This window comes from Rutidosis leptorrhynchoides, chromosome 11 (assembly GCF_046630445.1).
Source record: "Rutidosis leptorrhynchoides isolate AG116_Rl617_1_P2 chromosome 11, CSIRO_AGI_Rlap_v1, whole genome shotgun sequence".
In the NCBI taxonomy this organism is placed as follows: Eukaryota; Viridiplantae; Streptophyta; class Magnoliopsida; order Asterales; family Asteraceae; genus Rutidosis; species Rutidosis leptorrhynchoides.
The window spans coordinates 263,322,085-263,340,382 of record NC_092343.1 but is presented as its reverse complement, the minus strand read 5'-3'; the positions used below and the strand labels follow the sequence as shown (position 1 = coordinate 263,340,382).

At 36.4% G+C, this 18,298-nt stretch overlaps 1 protein-coding gene and 1 long non-coding RNA gene across 3 annotated transcripts; both read right to left on the bottom strand.

Moving 5' to 3' along the window:
* Nucleotides 1-1,939: 1,939 nt before the first annotated feature.
* On the bottom strand, nt 1,940-6,071 carry LOC139877351 (uncharacterized). 2 transcript variants are annotated; one of them, XM_071864775.1, is made up of 7 exons: nt 5,812-6,071; nt 4,433-4,667; nt 3,757-4,227; nt 3,353-3,539; nt 2,644-2,757; nt 2,441-2,539; nt 1,940-2,136 (listed from the first exon to the last, which is right to left on the bottom strand). In XM_071864775.1, exons 3-4 carry the CDS (start codon nt 4,067-4,069, stop codon nt 3,445-3,447), a joined length of 408 nt encoding a protein of 135 aa, XP_071720876.1. In that variant the 5' UTR covers nt 4,070-4,227; nt 4,433-4,667; nt 5,812-6,071; the 3' UTR covers nt 1,940-2,136; nt 2,441-2,539; nt 2,644-2,757; nt 3,353-3,444. The 2 variants fall into 2 exon arrangements, with proteins under 2 accessions (XP_071720876.1, XP_071720875.1); XM_071864774.1 differs by lacking the exon at nt 2,441-2,539.
* Nucleotides 6,072-6,386: 315 nt separating this feature from the next.
* On the bottom strand, nt 6,387-17,936 carry LOC139876909 (uncharacterized). Its single transcript, XR_011768361.1, has 4 exons — nt 17,719-17,936; nt 16,898-17,061; nt 6,938-7,062; nt 6,387-6,767 (listed from the first exon to the last, which is right to left on the bottom strand). It is a non-coding gene; the product is annotated as an uncharacterized lncRNA (long non-coding RNA).
* Between the last annotated feature and the right edge of the window lie 362 nt (nt 17,937-18,298).

The window sequence follows — 18,298 nt, the reverse complement described above, 5'->3', positions numbered from 1 at the left end:
AGAATAGGAATCGCCATGGCTGCAAACTCAAAGTTGCCTCGCCAAGATACAAAACCATTATTCTTCATTCCTGGACCCAACCCATAAAAATTTATCATCATAGTCTTTTCTATTAAGCTTCTTTGTATACAAATAATAGAAAACCATTTTCATTCTTCATTCCTGGACCCAACTGATATTTGTGTGTGGGAAAGAATGAAATGGAAGCAACCATAAGAGAATATAGCATATATCTAACAAACGTTGCAAAAGACAAGAATACCCGTTAGAATTGCCAACATGATGAAACACAATCGTTAATACAAATGTGTAGTTTTAGTAAAGAAAATCACTCAAAAACTACGTTGGTAATCATTGTGGTTCTCTTTAAGGCTCAGACGTATGCGTAAACCAAGTGACAAATAATGAATCGTCACGGCTGCAATCCAAATATTGCCCTGCCATTAAACAATAACATTTATTCACGTCACCCAGCCCACGTCCAATATGACTATTAGGACCCTTAAATTTGTGGTTGCATAAAAATGTACTTAATAGGATATTATCTTCTTGGTGTCTCATAATGATCAACTAACAAGATACTAAGGTCACAATAATAGGACGCTTGGTATTTGATGTCCTAATTATCATATGACTATTAGGACCCTCAAATTTGTGGTTGCATAAAAATATACCTAATAAGACGTTATCTTGTTGGTGTCTTATAATGATCAACCAACAAGATAATAAGGTCACAAAACTAGGACGCTTGGTATTTGAGGTCCTAATTATCATATGATTATTAGGACCCTTAAATTTATGGTTGCATAAAAAAGTACTTAATAGGACATTATCTTGTTGGTATCTCATAATGATCAACCACTAAGAAAAACGGCCTTATAGTCCTATTATGTACTCTAATAGGACCTTTGAGCTGATAGGACCACTAACGAAATGGTCCTCCCACAGTGGCGTCCCAATAGACTAATAAGGGTCCTACCAACATATTAGGACCTTATTAGAAAAGGGTTTTAAAAAATGTATAAAAATCCTTACGAAAGGTCCCATGAACATATTATGACCTTATTATAGGGTCATATAATGTGACATCTAATATGTTAAAACATATAAGTACTTTATTTAAGGGTCTTAAAAAACATACGAGGATCTTTAAAAAGGGTCCTAATAGCTGAATAAAGTTTATGAAACCCATGAATAAGGGTTCTATAATATCATTAAGGACCGTTAGAAATGATCCCATTAACATATTAGGACCTTATTATATGATCATATATATACTTCTAATATTTTAAAACATATAAGGACTTTATTTAAGTGTCCTAAAAACATATTAGGATTCTTAAAAAGGGTTCTAATAAGTTTATGAAACTCATAAATAAGGGTCCTATAATATCATTAAGGACCACACAAATAGGGTCATAACATAAGTTTTTGAAACTCTTGAATAGGGTCCTATAAAATACCCAAGGACCACATGAATAGAGTCCTAAATGCTATATTGCGACCTTTCAATAAGGTCCTAAAACACACAAAAAAGGTCCTAAAAAGCACATGTTATGACTGTTAATGAAGGTCCTAATATCCTAACCAATATCCTAACCAAGATGATGATACCCTTTTTAGGGTCCTATAATATAATTATTATTTACAATATAAATGAGTCCTAAAACATATATTAGGATCCATTAAAAAGGTCCTAATATCTCAACTAAAATTATGAAACTCTTTTTAGGGTCTTATAATATAAATATTTACAATACAAATTGGTCCTAAAAACATATATTAGGACCTTTTAAAAGGGTCCTTAAATCTCAAAGTAAAATTATAAAACCGATTTTTAGGGTCGAGCAAATCAGCCATAATGATCATGATAAATATAAAATAATCATGGACATGATCATAAAATTATAATTAAAACAAACAAATTCTATAAATGAGATTGACATTCAAAAACTAATTTTTATTTAATAGCAAACCCATAATCTCATATATGTTTCATCTGGAAGTAAACATAGTTACAAAAATCAAATATAAAAGTCTAGTAACATTTGGTGATAATAATAAAGAAGTAAAAACATGAATCCTAAGAACGAGCAGATCGATCATGAAGCAATCTTCTTAATCAAGAGGTACTACCTACAAAAAAGATTATATATTTCAAAATAAAACAAAATTATTTTTCAATAAATTATTCTCATAACACAAACAAAACTAAACATAAAAATTCACAATTAATCCCAATTCGAATAACATTTAACAAGAACGTAAAATCAATGACAAGCAGCGCATAACGTATTAGGTCAGCATAACGTATTAGGTCAACATCTATCTCTATCAATCTTAACGTACCACCTATAAATAAACCATCCATGTATAAACATAAAGATAAAGGTACACGTTAAAATTAATGTTAATTATTACAAGTTTAACAAGGACATACCGATATAAACAGACAAGAGACGTACCAATAGCGTCTCCAACTGTCATAAATAAACCATACGGTCCAAGCAAATATTCATCTAGCATAGCATTTAGGTTCCTACTATAGCGACAAATTAAACTTCTACTACAATAACAAATTTCACAAAATTTGGAAGTGAGAAATAGGTAACTGATTAAGCAGAAAAGAACGCAATTATATACCTTAGGGATAAAGGGCGACGAAGGTTTCAGGCAATGATGAACACTGATAGTTAATAGCTTGACATAGCAGTAGCATAGGTCGCTGAAACAAAGTAGTAGGAGCAACTGTTGCAGCTGCAAACAACAAAAGAACATGAAGTTGCAAATTTAGGAAACATACAATAGAGAATGATTAGAACTCGTAATTTAAATGATAAAAAAGTTAATACCAACTGTTGAATGGCGATTCTCAGGAAGCAATCCAAATGAATATATGAAAACTAAATGTGTAAACTAAGAAGCTACGTGAAAAACTAAACTATAAAGTTGGTTACCACAATATATAATCTCAGTTTTGTAAGTATTAAATAACTATAATGTGAATATACCAAAATATTGGAATGATCAGATACATGTATAACTAGCAACGGTAATGTAAAAAAAATTAGGGAGCTACTTAATCATTTATTTACTTATGAGTATACCGAACATCGGTATAAATTATAACAGACTTACATGGAGAACTTGTGTATTCGTTTATCTAAGAGTGACCATTTGACCCCTAATAAATAACAAAACACTGTTTATGTAGAGATCAAAAACAGATTACAGTAACTTGAAGTCGCTATAATCTGATGCAGTGACTAGTTTCAAATCAAAAATCTAAACACCCTCTAAAATAATTGAAGTCGTCAAATAAATGTAATATTAAGCTAAAGTTATAGCATACCATCACTGTAAAAAAGGCACTGTCCCAGGCTAAACTTTTGCGTAAATTGAACTTCGGTTTCTTTTCACACTTTTCAGGTTCAGGTGCTTTGATTAGTGTAGGCATTTCATCAATCTTTTTGACTGCAGAATTGCAGCAACAATCTCAACAGTTCCTAATTGCTCAAAACTCTCCTCACTCACAAGTCCTGAAATGTAATACAAATTAATTAAATTGAGCTATCTTTTGCACACAAAATATATAAATAGAAACAGATTTGTAGTGAATTAACTAAAGCGGAATTTTAATAAAAAAAAATGAAAATTCACGCATCACATCATCACAACTGCAAGAACCATATAAAAGAAAAGAATGATATGATATGGATGGATGTGTGTGTGCGTGTGTGTATATTGGGATTTCACCTGAAGATCGATTTTCGGCAAGTTTAGAAGGAGATGAAGCAACTGGGTCAACATTTTGAGTTAACACCTCTTCGTTAGTATCTTCCATATCAGGCTCAGGAGTTTCAATCGATTTAGGCTTTTCATCAGTCTCCTCGATCACCGATTTATCAGCATCGATCTCAACAGCCGGTTTAGGTTTTTCATAAGTCTCTTCGATCGGCGATTTATCGGCATCAATCTCAACAGCCAGTTTAGGCTTTTCAACGGTCTCTTCAATCGCTGATTTATCGGTATCAATCTCAACAGCCAGTTCATGCTTTTCATCAGTCATTTCAATCACCAATTTATCGGCATCAATCTCAACAACTGGTTTAGGCTTTTCATCAGTGTCTTGAATCGCCGATTTAACTGCATCAATCTCAACAGCCGGTTTAAGCTTTTAAAAAGTCTCTTCATCCGCTGTTTTAGGCTTTTCATCAATCATAAGTCCTGATGGAATACAAATTAATTAAGTAAATTTAGCAAGCTTACAGAAAAAATAGAAAAAAACAAATTTTTTACTAATACTGAACCAAAATTGATGAACATAGATGAAATTACACAGCACTTCATCACAATTTCAAGAACACAAATAACATAATCAGAGCTCAGTTTATTAGTAATAATAAACCTATTAATGTTATTGTTATTTTACCTGAAGATGGATGGTCAGTAAGTGTAGAAGGAAATGAAACAGCGATGATCAGGTCACTGTTTTGACTTAAAACAGTGTTGATAGCAGTATCGGATGTTTGTATATCATTAAATTGACAAGCAGTATCTTTCATATCACGATCGGGTGTTTTAATCGGTTTAAGCTTTTCATCAGTCTCTTCAATTGCCGATTTATCTGCTGCAACAATCTCAACAATGTCCTGTTGTCTATAACCCTGCATTAACAGTCATTGGCATGAATTATTGCAAGTGGTTAAAAACTTCATATACTGAATCTCTTTCTGCATTTCTGTTTACTGTACGTACTAAAGCCTGCAAACACACTTTAATGTATTCATGGAACTCACATTTAAAATAAAAAATGTAACAAAATTAAAGAAAACAATTAATACTACTAATTGTGCAAAATCCAAAAGAGCATTGCAAGCTTCCTATCCAACAATAAGTTGACATATGCAAATCAAGCTTCTAATATATCCATTCTATTTCATAATTGACATCAAAGGAACATGTTAAGATAAAGGATAGAGAAGAAAATGAGGGATCTAAAAAATTATATTATATGATACCAATTGAATCTAAATATTTTTTTTATCTGATATAGGAGCATTGTTTTGGCACCTAGGAACTGAAACAGGTAGCAAAACTATGGAAAACATATAAAAAGAAGAATGTACTAATACTATTTAGCTTATATAAGTGAATCTCCCAGCAGAAAAGTCTACAGCTACAAAAATCTATTGTCATTATCACTTACTACTGAAACTTGTAAAAATATAAGTTACAGTATAACACAAATAAAAACCAAAACAAACGACAGACAGAGGGAAAAAGGCATAAATGAAAACAACACCAGATTTTTTATTTTTAGCCTAAATAGCTAAACGTCCAGCTGCTTACAATCAAGGACGTTGGCTACAGTGACACTATGTCTTTTGAAACCAGTTCTGAAACCAATGCATCAAATAAAATAATTTGTAAAAAGGAATGAAACTGTACAGTATCATCCAACTATGCACTTTGGACAATAAATTTGAATCACGCATCAGCTACAGCAACCCAAAAACAATGCAAACGAATCATACCCAATTACCAAAGTAACAACACGCATCAAATGAGACAATAGAGTTAAGAGAAACAGTTACCAACAACAGCTAACGGTTTCAAGAGCCACATATTATTAAATCAAACAACAATTACTCTAATTCTACTTTTCAGTATATAATATAATACATATATAGAGCCCCCTTTCTGAAAAACAAATAAAATTTCAACCCTATATTATCTTTCGGATATGTTTAAAGCAAATAATTATGAAAACGAAACCCTAAAACCATCAAATAGCGAATAGAAACTTACCGTCTTCAACAACGATGAAAAGAAGAAACCCTGACATAAATCCGACGGCATAAACCCTCTGCAACAACCATCAAAAGAAACAATAAGAACGGACCTCTAACAACGATTAGCAAAGGTAACAGAGACCATCGCGCAACGAAAATCAACCGCGGCAACCGTCGATGAACATGGATCGATTATTATTATTAACCATTGGAGATGTTAGGCAATAGGGACGAAAAAAAGGAAACGTCGCCAAATCACACCAGCAACGACGGGTAGGTGAATGAACGTCGGTCCAAAAAAAAATACACCCTAGAACAACTATATAAGTATGAGATTGAGAAAGGATGCAAATATGACTAAAGTACCCTCAAAAATTATTAAGTGAATGAACAAATTAATCCAAACGAAACAGTAAACCAACAGGGGCAGTAGGCAACCATGGAAATTAGTATATTTATATTTATATATTTATATAATAAATAATAAACTAGTTTATAACCCGCGCATTCGCGGGTATTTTATCATACAAGATTCTTAAAATATATATATTTAATAAGTTATTTATATTAATGATATAAGTAATAGTTGTGAAGTATATGTGAATAATAAATTGACAAATATCAAAAACATTAGAATTAGATACACAAAGTAAATGAGTACAAATTGTGACAAGTTATAAACGAAAGATTTACACCTCGTTTGCAAGTAGCTAAACTTTTGATTTTACTCAAGTTTAAGGGTAAAGACGTGAATGCTAACATCTAGTTAATGTTATAATTCACGACTTCGCGGAATTATACATAAAACTATAGTAATAAGTGCAATGATGTAATGATATATGTCAAGCCTATCATGTTGATTTTTGAAGAATCTGTTACAATTGTGACCCCCACCGTAATAGTCCTATGACTGCCATCAATGCAAGATTTGCTCCTTTTCCTTCCATCCATCATAATTTCTTATTAGCAGAACTACACAAATTATGACAAAAAACTAAGATCAAAGTTTTGTGGAATGGGATGGCATATGTTTAATCAAGATGTAATTTTTAAAGAAAACCCATATTAGTAAGGAAAAAGCGTGTTTCTTACAAAATATTAACACAATCAAACCTTGAATGACGCAGTAGCAGTCGACATACCTGGTGGTGGGGTTTTGCAGGTAACCAATCATCCAAAATACAAATTTCTTCATCATCATCATCATCAAGTCGAAATGCATCAGAAAATAATCTTTAAGAATATTAAAATTCAAATAAGATCCAACCTGTAAAAACTATGTGGGATCAAATATGAGATATAAACATACTTGGAATAAATTCAAAACTTGCCACGACATCAAAGATGTATTATTTTGTTGGATTCTTCAATTTCTTGTTTTTCTTCAACCGTATTCCATGTTCATATGAAAAATCAACAACAAAGATACATGAAATTTTGCACCCCATTTTTAAGGCTCAAAAAGTACTCTAGCATATTAAGCTTATTAAGGTACAGTAACATCCCGTTTTTCCCGTACGTATCGAAAGGTACATACTTAACCATTTGTACGTTTGTAACTCGTTACATATATGTGTATACTTGATAATGTGTGCATAAGCAAGTCTATATGTGGGTTTTGATAGCGTTAAGTCTTGCGAGACTATAGTTGAAGGTTAGGTGAGAATAGGAAGCGGGTTTGGAATGTACAAAATTAATTAATGTTGAAATTTGTTTAAGATGGTCGAACTGGCCAGATAGTGCCTTAGGCCGCGCCGCGACAAACGGGTCCGCGCCGCGGCATAACAAGCAAATCAGGAACAGAAGTTGAGTTAAGGGAGGTCGATTTTTATGTTGTATGTCACGCCGCGACGGTTTAAGCCGCGCCGCGGCAATACTGCAGGACAGACTCCGATGTTAGCTCAAATTAAATGACTTTAAGGGGCAATTTGGTAATTTGGCGTATGGACCAGATTGGAGCATTAAATCTCATCCACTAGTTCATTTAATTCATTTTCCTTTTTCTATTTCTTTCATTTTCTCTCCCAAAAACTCAACACCCATTTAGATTAAAAGTGAGATTTGAGAGTGAAGGATTGAGGGTTGATCTTTGGAGCAAGAATTAAAGTTGTTCCTCTTGTCTCTAGCTACCCGTTATAGTCTCGGTAAGTTCTAACTCTAAATTTGGTTAATGGCTAGGGTTTTGGTTACTAGAGACTTGTATGACCCATTTGAGGGTAAAATGGGTGAATTTGGGTTATGTTGTTGTAATGAAACCCTAATAGTCACAATCTAGGGTTTTGGTCTTGTGATTTGAGATTGTAAGTGTTTAATGACGTTGTTAGTCACTAATACACTTTTAGATTTATGAAAGAAGTGTTAAGGGGTAAGTTTGACTTGATTGTGAGTCTAAGTAATTAAAATGGGTCAAAAATGTACTAGTTGACCTAATTGGGTGAAATGGGTATGAAATGCCACAAGTTTGTGTTAGTTGAAGTTAGTAGACCTTAATTCACTAGCTTTAGTGATTAAAGTCGGGTCTTGGCCATTTAAGGGCGATTTTGGTGTGGTTGAGTCATTTAATGCGAATCGGGTCATTAAATGCTCAAGTATGTGTAATGTGGTTAATTCCACTAGTTGTGTAATTGAATGTGTACTTATGTAATAGGTACTTTGCTTTGAAGCCTTCAGAAGCATTAAATCACCACCGAGGTGTTAAGGTGAGTGGAATAATTATATGTGTGCATATATGATGTATTTATTTGTGTAGTTGAGTTGTGAAGTGTCGACATGTTAAGACACCACTCCTTACGTGGCGAGTGAAGTGTCGATGTGTTAAGACACCACTCGGGAGTGAAGTATCGATGTGTTAAGATGCCACTCCGAGAGATGTAACGAGTGAAGTGTCGATGTGCTAAGACACCACTCGGGGTGAAGTGTCGAAGTGTTAAGGCACCACCCGGGGTGAAGTATCGACGTGTTAAGATGACACCCGTGGGGTTAGTGTACGAAGTGTTAAGTGCACTAATGGTTGTTATGAACTCCGACGGTCTTTAAACACCGTTCCCTCGTTCGTTTGGTTAACCATGGTTGTGTGTGTGGATTGTAGCATATTATATTGTTTAAACTATATGCTATTGTTATGCTAGCTCGTATGGTGGAAGGTTTAGTGTTATACTTGTGATGGTATGATTACTTATAATGCTAGCATGTATGCGGTAAATGCGTAAGTGAATGCAAGTAAGTAGGTTGTATATGTAAACGTATAATTGTTGCACTCACTAAGCTTTAGCTTACCCCTCTCGTTGTTTATCATTTAGATGCAGGTGTGGACAAGGGCAAGGGGGTTATTGGGCACTAGGTATCCCTTGATGATGTTATGTTGGAGCTTTTGAAAGTTGGCCTAGCGTTTTGGGTAGTTTAGTCCCAAACCATGTTCGATGTGTTGTTTGGTTTAAAACTATCATTTTTGTATTGGTCAAACTTGTATCACATTCGTTAATGGCCTTTGTGCCTTTTGTAAATACTAAACTTGTTGTATGTTTTAACGAGACGTGTGGAATGGTTTACACATTTAATTGGCGCGTAAATGTGTATTATTTTAAAAAAAAAATTATCGTATGGAATACGGGTTGGGTTGTTTCAAGTGGTATCAGATCATGGTCTAAGAGATTTAGGCGACTTGAGATAGGTGCCTAGACTTAGACTTTATTGTGCATGCGCTTTTATGCGGGACTTGTAGGACTTTGGGTCTAATCGGGAATTGTTAGTGCTTTGGTTATGTTAACTAACCTCGTGCTAATTGATTTGTGATGTGTTTAGCAATCATCAAGCGAGATGGACGTTGTACTAGCAAGTTAATGCGACGTGCTCGCGTAACAATGATTAGCTACCATTGTTACGAGTGCAAATCGTGTCAAACAAGTAATGTACGACGATTGTTGAGTAAGATGGAGTAGTGTGGGGTATACGTATATGCATACGTGTTATGTCCTTTTGTTTCGTTCGTTGTTTAATCTTTTCCGTTTTATAAAATGAAGATGAGAAACGGACACGACACCGAAAATGGGGGCACTAGTGAGGACGCCGAGTTGACGGCCAAGATTGAGGCCATCCTTAAAAGTCAAAAGGCAGAGTACCTTGTGGATATCAAGAAGATGTTCCTAGACTCAATTGACGAACAATTGGTCAATGTAGTCAAAGAACAAGTTAAAGCCGTCCTACATGAAGATAATGTGGGAAGACGTGACTTTTTTTTAAGAATTTCAAAGATGCTCAACCACCTATTTTTGAGGGCTAAAGAGACCCGTTAAAGAGTGCCCGGTGGATCTCCGATATGGAGGGGGCCTTTCGAACTTGTGAATGCCCGATTGATAAAAAGACAAGGTATGGTTGTAGCATGCTAAGAGGTGATGCGAAGCAATGGTGGGATGCAAAAATCCAAGTTTATGGCGAAGAACAATGCATGGATTTTACTTGGGATGAATTCAAAACGGAGTTCTTCCAAGAGTACCGAACTTTAGCCGATCTTACTAGGCTTAAGGACGAGTTACATTCCTTGAGGCAAGGGTCGATGGAATTGAATACTCTTAAATCCGTTTACTTGTCGAAAACCCAATTTTGCCCGGAGTATGTCGGGAATGATAAAATGTTGAAGGAAGACTTTTACCGAATCTTGAATGATAATTATCCAGAGAAGATAAGCGTGAATGTGGTGAAGAGTTTTGATGAGTTGTTTGATATGGCCAAAGGTTTCGAGTCGCTCATCTTGAGAAAGAGTGGCTTTACCTTCGGCAAAAAGAAGTTTGAAGCTACTAGTCATTCGAACTTTTCTAACAAGAAGCACAAGAAGGGCTCCGAGAGTGTTGGAAGTGTTAAGAAGGGTGCATCCGGTGATTTTACTTATGCTTGCTACAATTGTGGGCAAAGGGGGCACATGGCTCGTGAGTGCCCGAAACAATCAACCACAACCAAGCTCACTTGTTTTAATTGCGGTAAAGAAGGGCATAAGAGGCCGGAGTGTCCCGACTTGCGGGGTGATCATGTTAAGAGGTTAGAGAAGGCGGCGGGCACGGCTAAGGGGCGAAATTATTTGATGACCAATGATGAGGCCAGGCATTCCAATGAAGTTGTCTCAGGTACTTTCATGGTTAACTCTAATCCGGCAAAGATATTATTTGATAGCGGTGCTAATTTGTCTTTTGTATCGCCTCGATTTGTGTCTAAGCTTAACAAACCGCTAGCTAAGTTAAGTCATCCGGTAGAAGTTGAAATAGCGGATGGTAAGACGGTGCTAGGGGTTGATGTGTGTAAAGATTGTAATGTTGTGTTTGGTACCGAAACGTTTAAAATCGATCTCATTCCGATGACTTTGGGTGAGTTTGATATTGTTGTTGGCATGGATTAGCTCGATCGTTATAGAGCCGATATTGCATGCCATGATAAGTTCATTCGTGTGAGAACCCCAAGTGGGGGAGAGTTGATTATACATGGTGATAAACGAAGAAGACTCGTACCATTATGCACTTATGCACGGGCACGACGTTTTCTCAAGAGGTGGTGTATGTTATCTCGCTCATGTAGTTGATACTCATAATGAGCCACCACCCATTCGTAAAATTCCGGTGGTTAATGAGCTTGAAGACATTTTTCCGGATGAGTTACCGGGTGTTCCGGCGGAAAGACAAGTAGAATTTCGCATTGAGTTGGTTCCGGGAGCTACTCCCATTGCTAAAACTCCTTATCGTCTAGTGCTGACGGAAATGCAAGAGTTGTTAAATCAAACCCAAGAGTTGCTTGAAAAGGGTTTCATTCGACCGAGCTCCTCGCCATGGGGTGCTCCGGTTTTGTTTGTGAAAAAGAAAGATGGAAGTATGCGGATGTGCATCGATTATAGGGAGTTGAATAAAGTGACGATCAAGAATAGTTATCCATTGCCTCAGATTGACGATTTGTTTGACCAACTCCAAGGTGCAACGTATTTTTCTAAGATTGACTTACGGTCCGGCTATCATCAAGTGTGGGTCCGTGAGGAAGACATAGCGAAAACGGCTTTTCGAACGCGTTATGGGCATTATGAGTTTGTAGTTATGCCTTTTGGTCTTACGAATGCACCGGCGGTATTCATGGATCTTATGAACCGAGTGTGCCAACCTATGTTGGACAAGTCGGTAATTGTGTTCATCGACGACATACTTGTTTATTCTAAGAGTATGAAGGAACATGAGCACCATTTGCGTGAAGTGTTGAAGACATTGCGGAAGGAGAAGTTGTATGCAAAATTCTCCAAATGTGAATTTTGGCTAAGGGAGGTTCAATTCCTTGGCCATATTGTGAATCGAGAAGGAATTCAAGTAGACCCGGGGAAGATAGAAACGGTGAAGAGTTGGGGACAACCGACTACGCCTACGGAGATCCGAAGTTTTCTCGGATTGGCCGGTTATTATCGTCGGTTTATCCAAGACTTTTCTAAGATTGCTTCTCCTTTGATGAAGTTAACGAGGAAGAATGTAAGGTTTAATTGGGAGAACGAGCAAGAAATCGCTTTTCAATTGTTAAAAGAGAAATTGTGTCAAGCTCCGGTGTTAGTATTGCCGGAAGGGGTAGAAGACATGACGGTTTATTGTGATACTTCTTTAAATGGGCTCGGGTGTGTTTTGATGCAAAGAGGTAAAGTCATCGCTTACGCCTCTCGACAATTAAAGGAACACGAAAAGAGATACCCGACTCACGATCTTGAATTGGCAGCGGTGGTTCATGCGTTGAAAATTTGGCGCCACTACTTGTATGGTGTCAAGTGTACGATTTATTCGGACCATATGAGTTTGAAACATCTCTTTACTCAACGAGATTTAAATTATCGTCAACGTAGGTGGATGGATGTGGTAAAGGATTATGATTGTGAGATACTTTACCATCCGGGAAAGGCGAACGTGGTCGCGGATGCGTTGAGTCGAAAGAGTCAACATCCGGCGATACGAGTAGGATCGTTACACATGATTATTACTAACGATTTCCTTGTAAAGCTTGGTGAGATTCAAATAGAAGCGTATGTTCACAACAAGCATGAAGAGCGGATTGTGGGGCAAATGGAGTTCATTACTATGAGCTCGCATGGTTTGTTGTCATTTCAAGGAAGAGTGTGGGTACCTAAGATGGGTGGTAACTGACAAGTGCTACTAGATGAAGCACATAAGTCAAAGTATTCCATTCATCCGGGTGAAACAAAGATGTACTATGACTTGAAGAAAGATTATTGGTGGCCCGGTATGAAACGTGATGTGGTTAAGTATGTTGAACAATGCGTCACGTGTTTGCAAGTTAAAGCCGGACACCAAAAGCCGTACGGTAAGTTACAACCCTTGGAAGTCCCGAAATGGAAATGGGAGCACATTATCATGGACTTCATTACTAAGTTACCAAAGACGGCGAGAACCCAATATGATACGATTTGGGTGATAGTTGATCGATTGATGAAAAGTGCTTTGTTTCTTCCCATTCGGGAAACGATATCATCGGAGACTTTATCCAAGTTGTTTATCAAGGAGGTGATATCGAGACATGGGGTTCCTATATCTATTGTTTCGGATCGAGATACCCGTTTTACGTCCCGGTTTTGGAACAAGTTTCATGAAGATATGGGTACTCGATTGAAAATGAGCACGGCATATCATCCTCAAACGGACGGTCAAACCGAGCGTACGAACCAAACGTTGGAGGATATGTTAAGGGCGTGTATTATTGATTTTGGTGGAAGTTGGGATGAGCACTTGCCATTGGTGGAATTCTCGTACAATAATAGTTACCACACTAGTATTGGAATGCCACCGTATGAGATGCTTTATGGGCGTAGGTGTCGAACTCCCATTTGTTGGGGAGAAGTGGGTCAAAGGGAAATCGGGAGTTCCGATTTGGTCTTGGAGACGAATAGTAAGATTGAAATGATTCGGGCTCGACTTAAAGCGGCACAAGATAGACAAAAGTCTTATGCCGATAAAGGTAGGAGAACGATTGAGTTTCAAGAAGGTGACATGGTGATGCTTAAGGTTTCTCCATGGAAGGGTGTTATCCGGTTTCGAAAACGAGGAAAGTTAGCTTCTCGGTTTATTGGTCCTTTCAAGGTTTCGGCACGTGTTGGTGAGGTTGCTTATCGACTAGAGTTACCCGAAGAACTTGCGGGAATCCATAACACGTTTCATGTTTCCCATCTTCGTAAGTGTCTTGCGGATGACTCGACTTGGGTGCCTTTAGATGAGATTACGTTGAATAACAAGCTAGAGTATGCGGAAGAACCGGTTGCAATCCTTGATGAGAAGGTTAAGATGTTGCGAAACATGGAAATTAGAACTTTCAAGGTGCAATGGTGACATCGAAAGGGTTCCGAGTTTACATGGGAATCCGAAGAGTTTGTCTTGGTATATCTTCCGGCTTGTCATGCGGCTTGGATCGCGAGGACGAGCTCCGATTCAAGTGGGGGAGAGTTGTAGCATCCCGTTTTTCCCGTACGTATCGAAAGGTACATACTTAACCATTTGTACGTTTGTAACTCGTTAGATATATGTGTATACTTGATAATGTGTGCATAAGCAAGTCTATATGTGGGTTTTGATAACGTTAAGTCTTGTGAGACTATAGTTGAAGGTTAGGTGAGAATAGGAAGCGGGTTTGGAATGTACAAAATTAATTAATGTTGAAATTTGTTTAAGATGGTCGAACTGGCCAGATAGTGCCTTAGGCCGCGCCGCGACAAATGGGTCCGCGCCGCGGCATAACAAGCAAATCAGGAACAGAAGTTGAGTTAAGGGAGGTCGATTTTTATGTTGTATGTCGCGCCGTGACGGTTTAAGCCGCGTCGCGGCAATACTGCAGGACAGACTCCGATGTTAGCTCAAATTAAATGACTTTAAGGGGCAATTTGGTAATTTGGCGTATGGATCAGATTGGAGCATTAAATCTCATCCACTAGTTCATTTAATTCATTTTCCTTTTTCTATTTCTTTCATTTTCTCTCCCAAAAACTCAACACCCATTTAGATTAAAAGTGAGATTTGAGAGTGAAGGATTGAGGGTTGATCTTTAGAGCAAGAATTAAAGTTGTTCCTCTTGTCTCTAGCTACCCGTTGATAGTCTCGGTAAGTTCTAAATCTAAATTTGGTTAATGGCTAGGGTTTTGGTTACTAGAGACTTGTATGACCCATTTGAGGGTAAAATGGGTGAATTTGGGTTATGTTGTTGTAATGAAACCCTAATAGTCACAATCTAGGGTTTTGGTCTTGTGATTTGAGATTGTAAGTGTTTAATGACGTTGTTAGTCACTAATACACTTTTAGATTTATGAAAGAAGTGTTAAGGGGTAAGTTTGACTTGATTGTGAGTCTAAGTAATTAAAATGGGTCAAAAATGTACTAGTTGACCTAATTGGGTGAAATGTGTATGAAATGCCACAAGTTTATGTTAGTTGAAGTTAGTAGACCTTAATTCATTAGCTTTAGTGATTAAAGTCGGGTCTTGGCCATTTAAGGGCGGTTTTGGTGTGGTTGAGTCATTTAATGCGAATCGGGTCATTAAATGCTCAAGTATGTGTAATGTGGTTAATTCCACTAGTTGTGTAATTGAATGTGTACTTATGCAATAGGTACTTTGCTTTGAAGCCTTCGGAAGCATTAAATCACCACTGAGGTGTTAAGGTGAGTGGAATAATTATATGCGTGCATATATGATGTATTTATTTGTGTAGTTGAGTTGTGAAGTGTCAACGTGTTAAGACACCGCTCCTCACGTGGCGAGTGAAGTGTCGATGTGTTAAGACACCACTCAGGAGTGAAGTATCGATGTGTTAAGATGCCACTCCGAGAGATGTAACGAGTGAAGTGTCGATGTGCTAAGACACCACTCGGGGTGAAGTGTCGAAGTGTTAAGGCACCACCCGGGGTGAAGTATCGACGTGTTAAGATGCCACCCGTGGGGTTAGTGTACGAAGTGTTAAGTGCACTAATGGTTGTTATGAACTCCGACGGTCTTTAAACACCGTTCCCTCGTTCGTTTGGTTAACCATGGTTGTGTGTGTGGATTGTAGCATATTATATTGTTTAAACTATATGCTATTGTTATGCTAGCTCGTATGGTGGAAGGTTTAGTGTTATACTTGTGATGGTATGATTACTTATAATGCTAGCATGTATGCGGTAAATGCGTAAGTGAATGCAAGTAAGTAGGTTGTATATGTAAACGTATAATTGTTGCACCCACTAAGCTTTAGCTTACCCCTCTCGTTGTTTATCTTTTAGATGCAGGTGTTGACAAGGGCAAGGGGGTTGTTGGGCACTAGGTGTCCCTTGATGATGTTATGTTAGAGCTTTTGGAAGTTGGCCTAGCGTTTTGGGTAGTTTAGTCCCAAACCATGATCGATGTGTTGTTTGGTTTAAAACTATCATTTTTGTATTGGTCAAACTTGTATCACATTCGTTAATGGCCTTTGTGCCTTTTGTAAACACTAAACTTGTTGTATGTTTTAACGAGACGTGTGGAATGGTTTACACATTTAATTGGCGCGTAAATGTGTATTATTTTAAAAAAAAAAAATTATCGTATGGAATACGGGTTGGGTTGTTTCAGGTACCTCATATGAAGTAATGGTTGGGCTAACATTACCCGTTGCCTACATAACGGTCATAGATTGTACTAACTGTTGGTGTGCTATCCAACAAACCTTATAAATTTTATGAGTCATCTTCACATTTCTTTTTCCAATTTCTTATTAATAAGATGCAATAACATTATCAAAGATTATAAACCTTTGAAGTTAAGTATCATAATTTTCAAACTATACTACCACAAGTTTAATTAAATATGACTCACTCATAGCTTGAGACCAACTTCAGCTGGTCTACAAATATAACAGAGACCCACTATTTTCAGAATCTATAACAATAAAAGACAGTGAGTGGAGTTCAGTTCTATAACGAACCAAATATCCTATCCATGATTTCATGTTATTTTCATACTCGTCCATGTTATCAAAGAACTTGACTCACCCAAAAAGGAAAAAGTCACATTTATAAATAGAATAGCAGAATCATCACTCATCGATTAACATTAATAAGAAAACTAAGAAAGTTATATACCCCATATAGCTGCATTGACTTGTGAGGGTAATAGTGTGAAAATTATTTTGAGAAGGAAGGCGTTCTTCTCCATCGTCAAGAACAGACAGGTTTGGTGACTCATGTGTAGCTTCAGGTACATTTTGTTAGCCCTTACCCATTAATCTGCCATATTTCTTCAGGATCTGCAAATGTATTTGTTTTTCATAGATGTTATTGTCATTATTCTAAGTAATATATGTTCATCGGAACATCAATAATAAAGAGTTAACAACTACTAAGTCACAATAATCAACAAATTAGTAAATGCAAACCCAAACACCTACTTAGTTATAAAGAATGTTGACACTCAAAAGACCATATATTCATGCCCACATGTTCTAAAATAATAAAACATCAAAATGCAATAAACATCAAATCTTTATATTGATGCTACAACAACTTGAAGAGTCCTTTGCTACAGCAGATAAACATAAAAACAGAAAGCAGATAAACATAAAAAACAGAAAGCAATTTGCAGAGTAATCTCAATCATCCACATCAGAGGGATATACAAAGAAATTAAGAATAGATTTAATAACGACGCACACAGTGAGATTAGAAATTAAGTTATTAGATTGTGCAAATTAATCTCCATCTTCCACATTGTACAAATTAATCTCCATCTTCCAGATTGTGCAAATTAAGAATAAATAATTATTGACAAATTAATCTCATTTGTACAGAGTGGGTAAATTAATCAAATGAAAGATATAAAAATGCACACCGTTAGATTAGAAATTAGTTGAAAGATAAGACTTAGTAAAAATTAAATGAAATTAAGTCAATAAAGCAAGTCTTACCAGATTAGGGTTTTGGAGCAAAATCATCGCTATGATTACAATCCTAATTTTGTTGCGACCATTAAATCAAATTTTCTGGAATGGAATGAGATTAAGGGGATTTTAAATGCGGTTAATAGATATGACAGTTTTAAGTTTTTAGGATGAAATCGAATGATGAATGGGGATGACGGTTTTTGGTTTTCGAATTAGGGAGAGGGTAAGGGGGAAAATGGGCAATTAGGTTCTGTAACTACCCATGAGAATTCTAAATGACGACATTAGCTATTTAAACGGTTCAGATTAGAATTAAGTAAACATATCAAAGGGCTGAGCTTTTTACACATGGGTTTGAATGATGCCATAATATTTTTCTTATTATAGATAAGAAAGATACACACTTTTTTATTTTGCACTCCCAGGTTATCAAATATTTGTAAATTGACATTTAACTTTGACTTTTTCAACTATATTTTTTTTATGAATATGAATTATTAATTTAATTTAACTATACACTCTATACGCTTTTTTTTTTGTCTCTTAGTAATATTTTTTAATTTTAATTTTTCAATGAGATTAAATACCAGTAATTAAGTTTTAC

Bases quoted from the DNA above. Each gene is read 5' to 3' on its own strand.
- LOC139877351 (XM_071864775.1), bottom strand. From the start codon at position 4,069: ATGACTGATGAAAAGCATGAACTGGCTGTTGAGATTGATACCGATAAA. The intron at 3,540-3,756 runs GTGAAATCCCAA...ATTACATTTCAG, and splicing joins TGCCGAAAATCGATCTTCAG to GACTTGTGAGTGAGGAGAGT.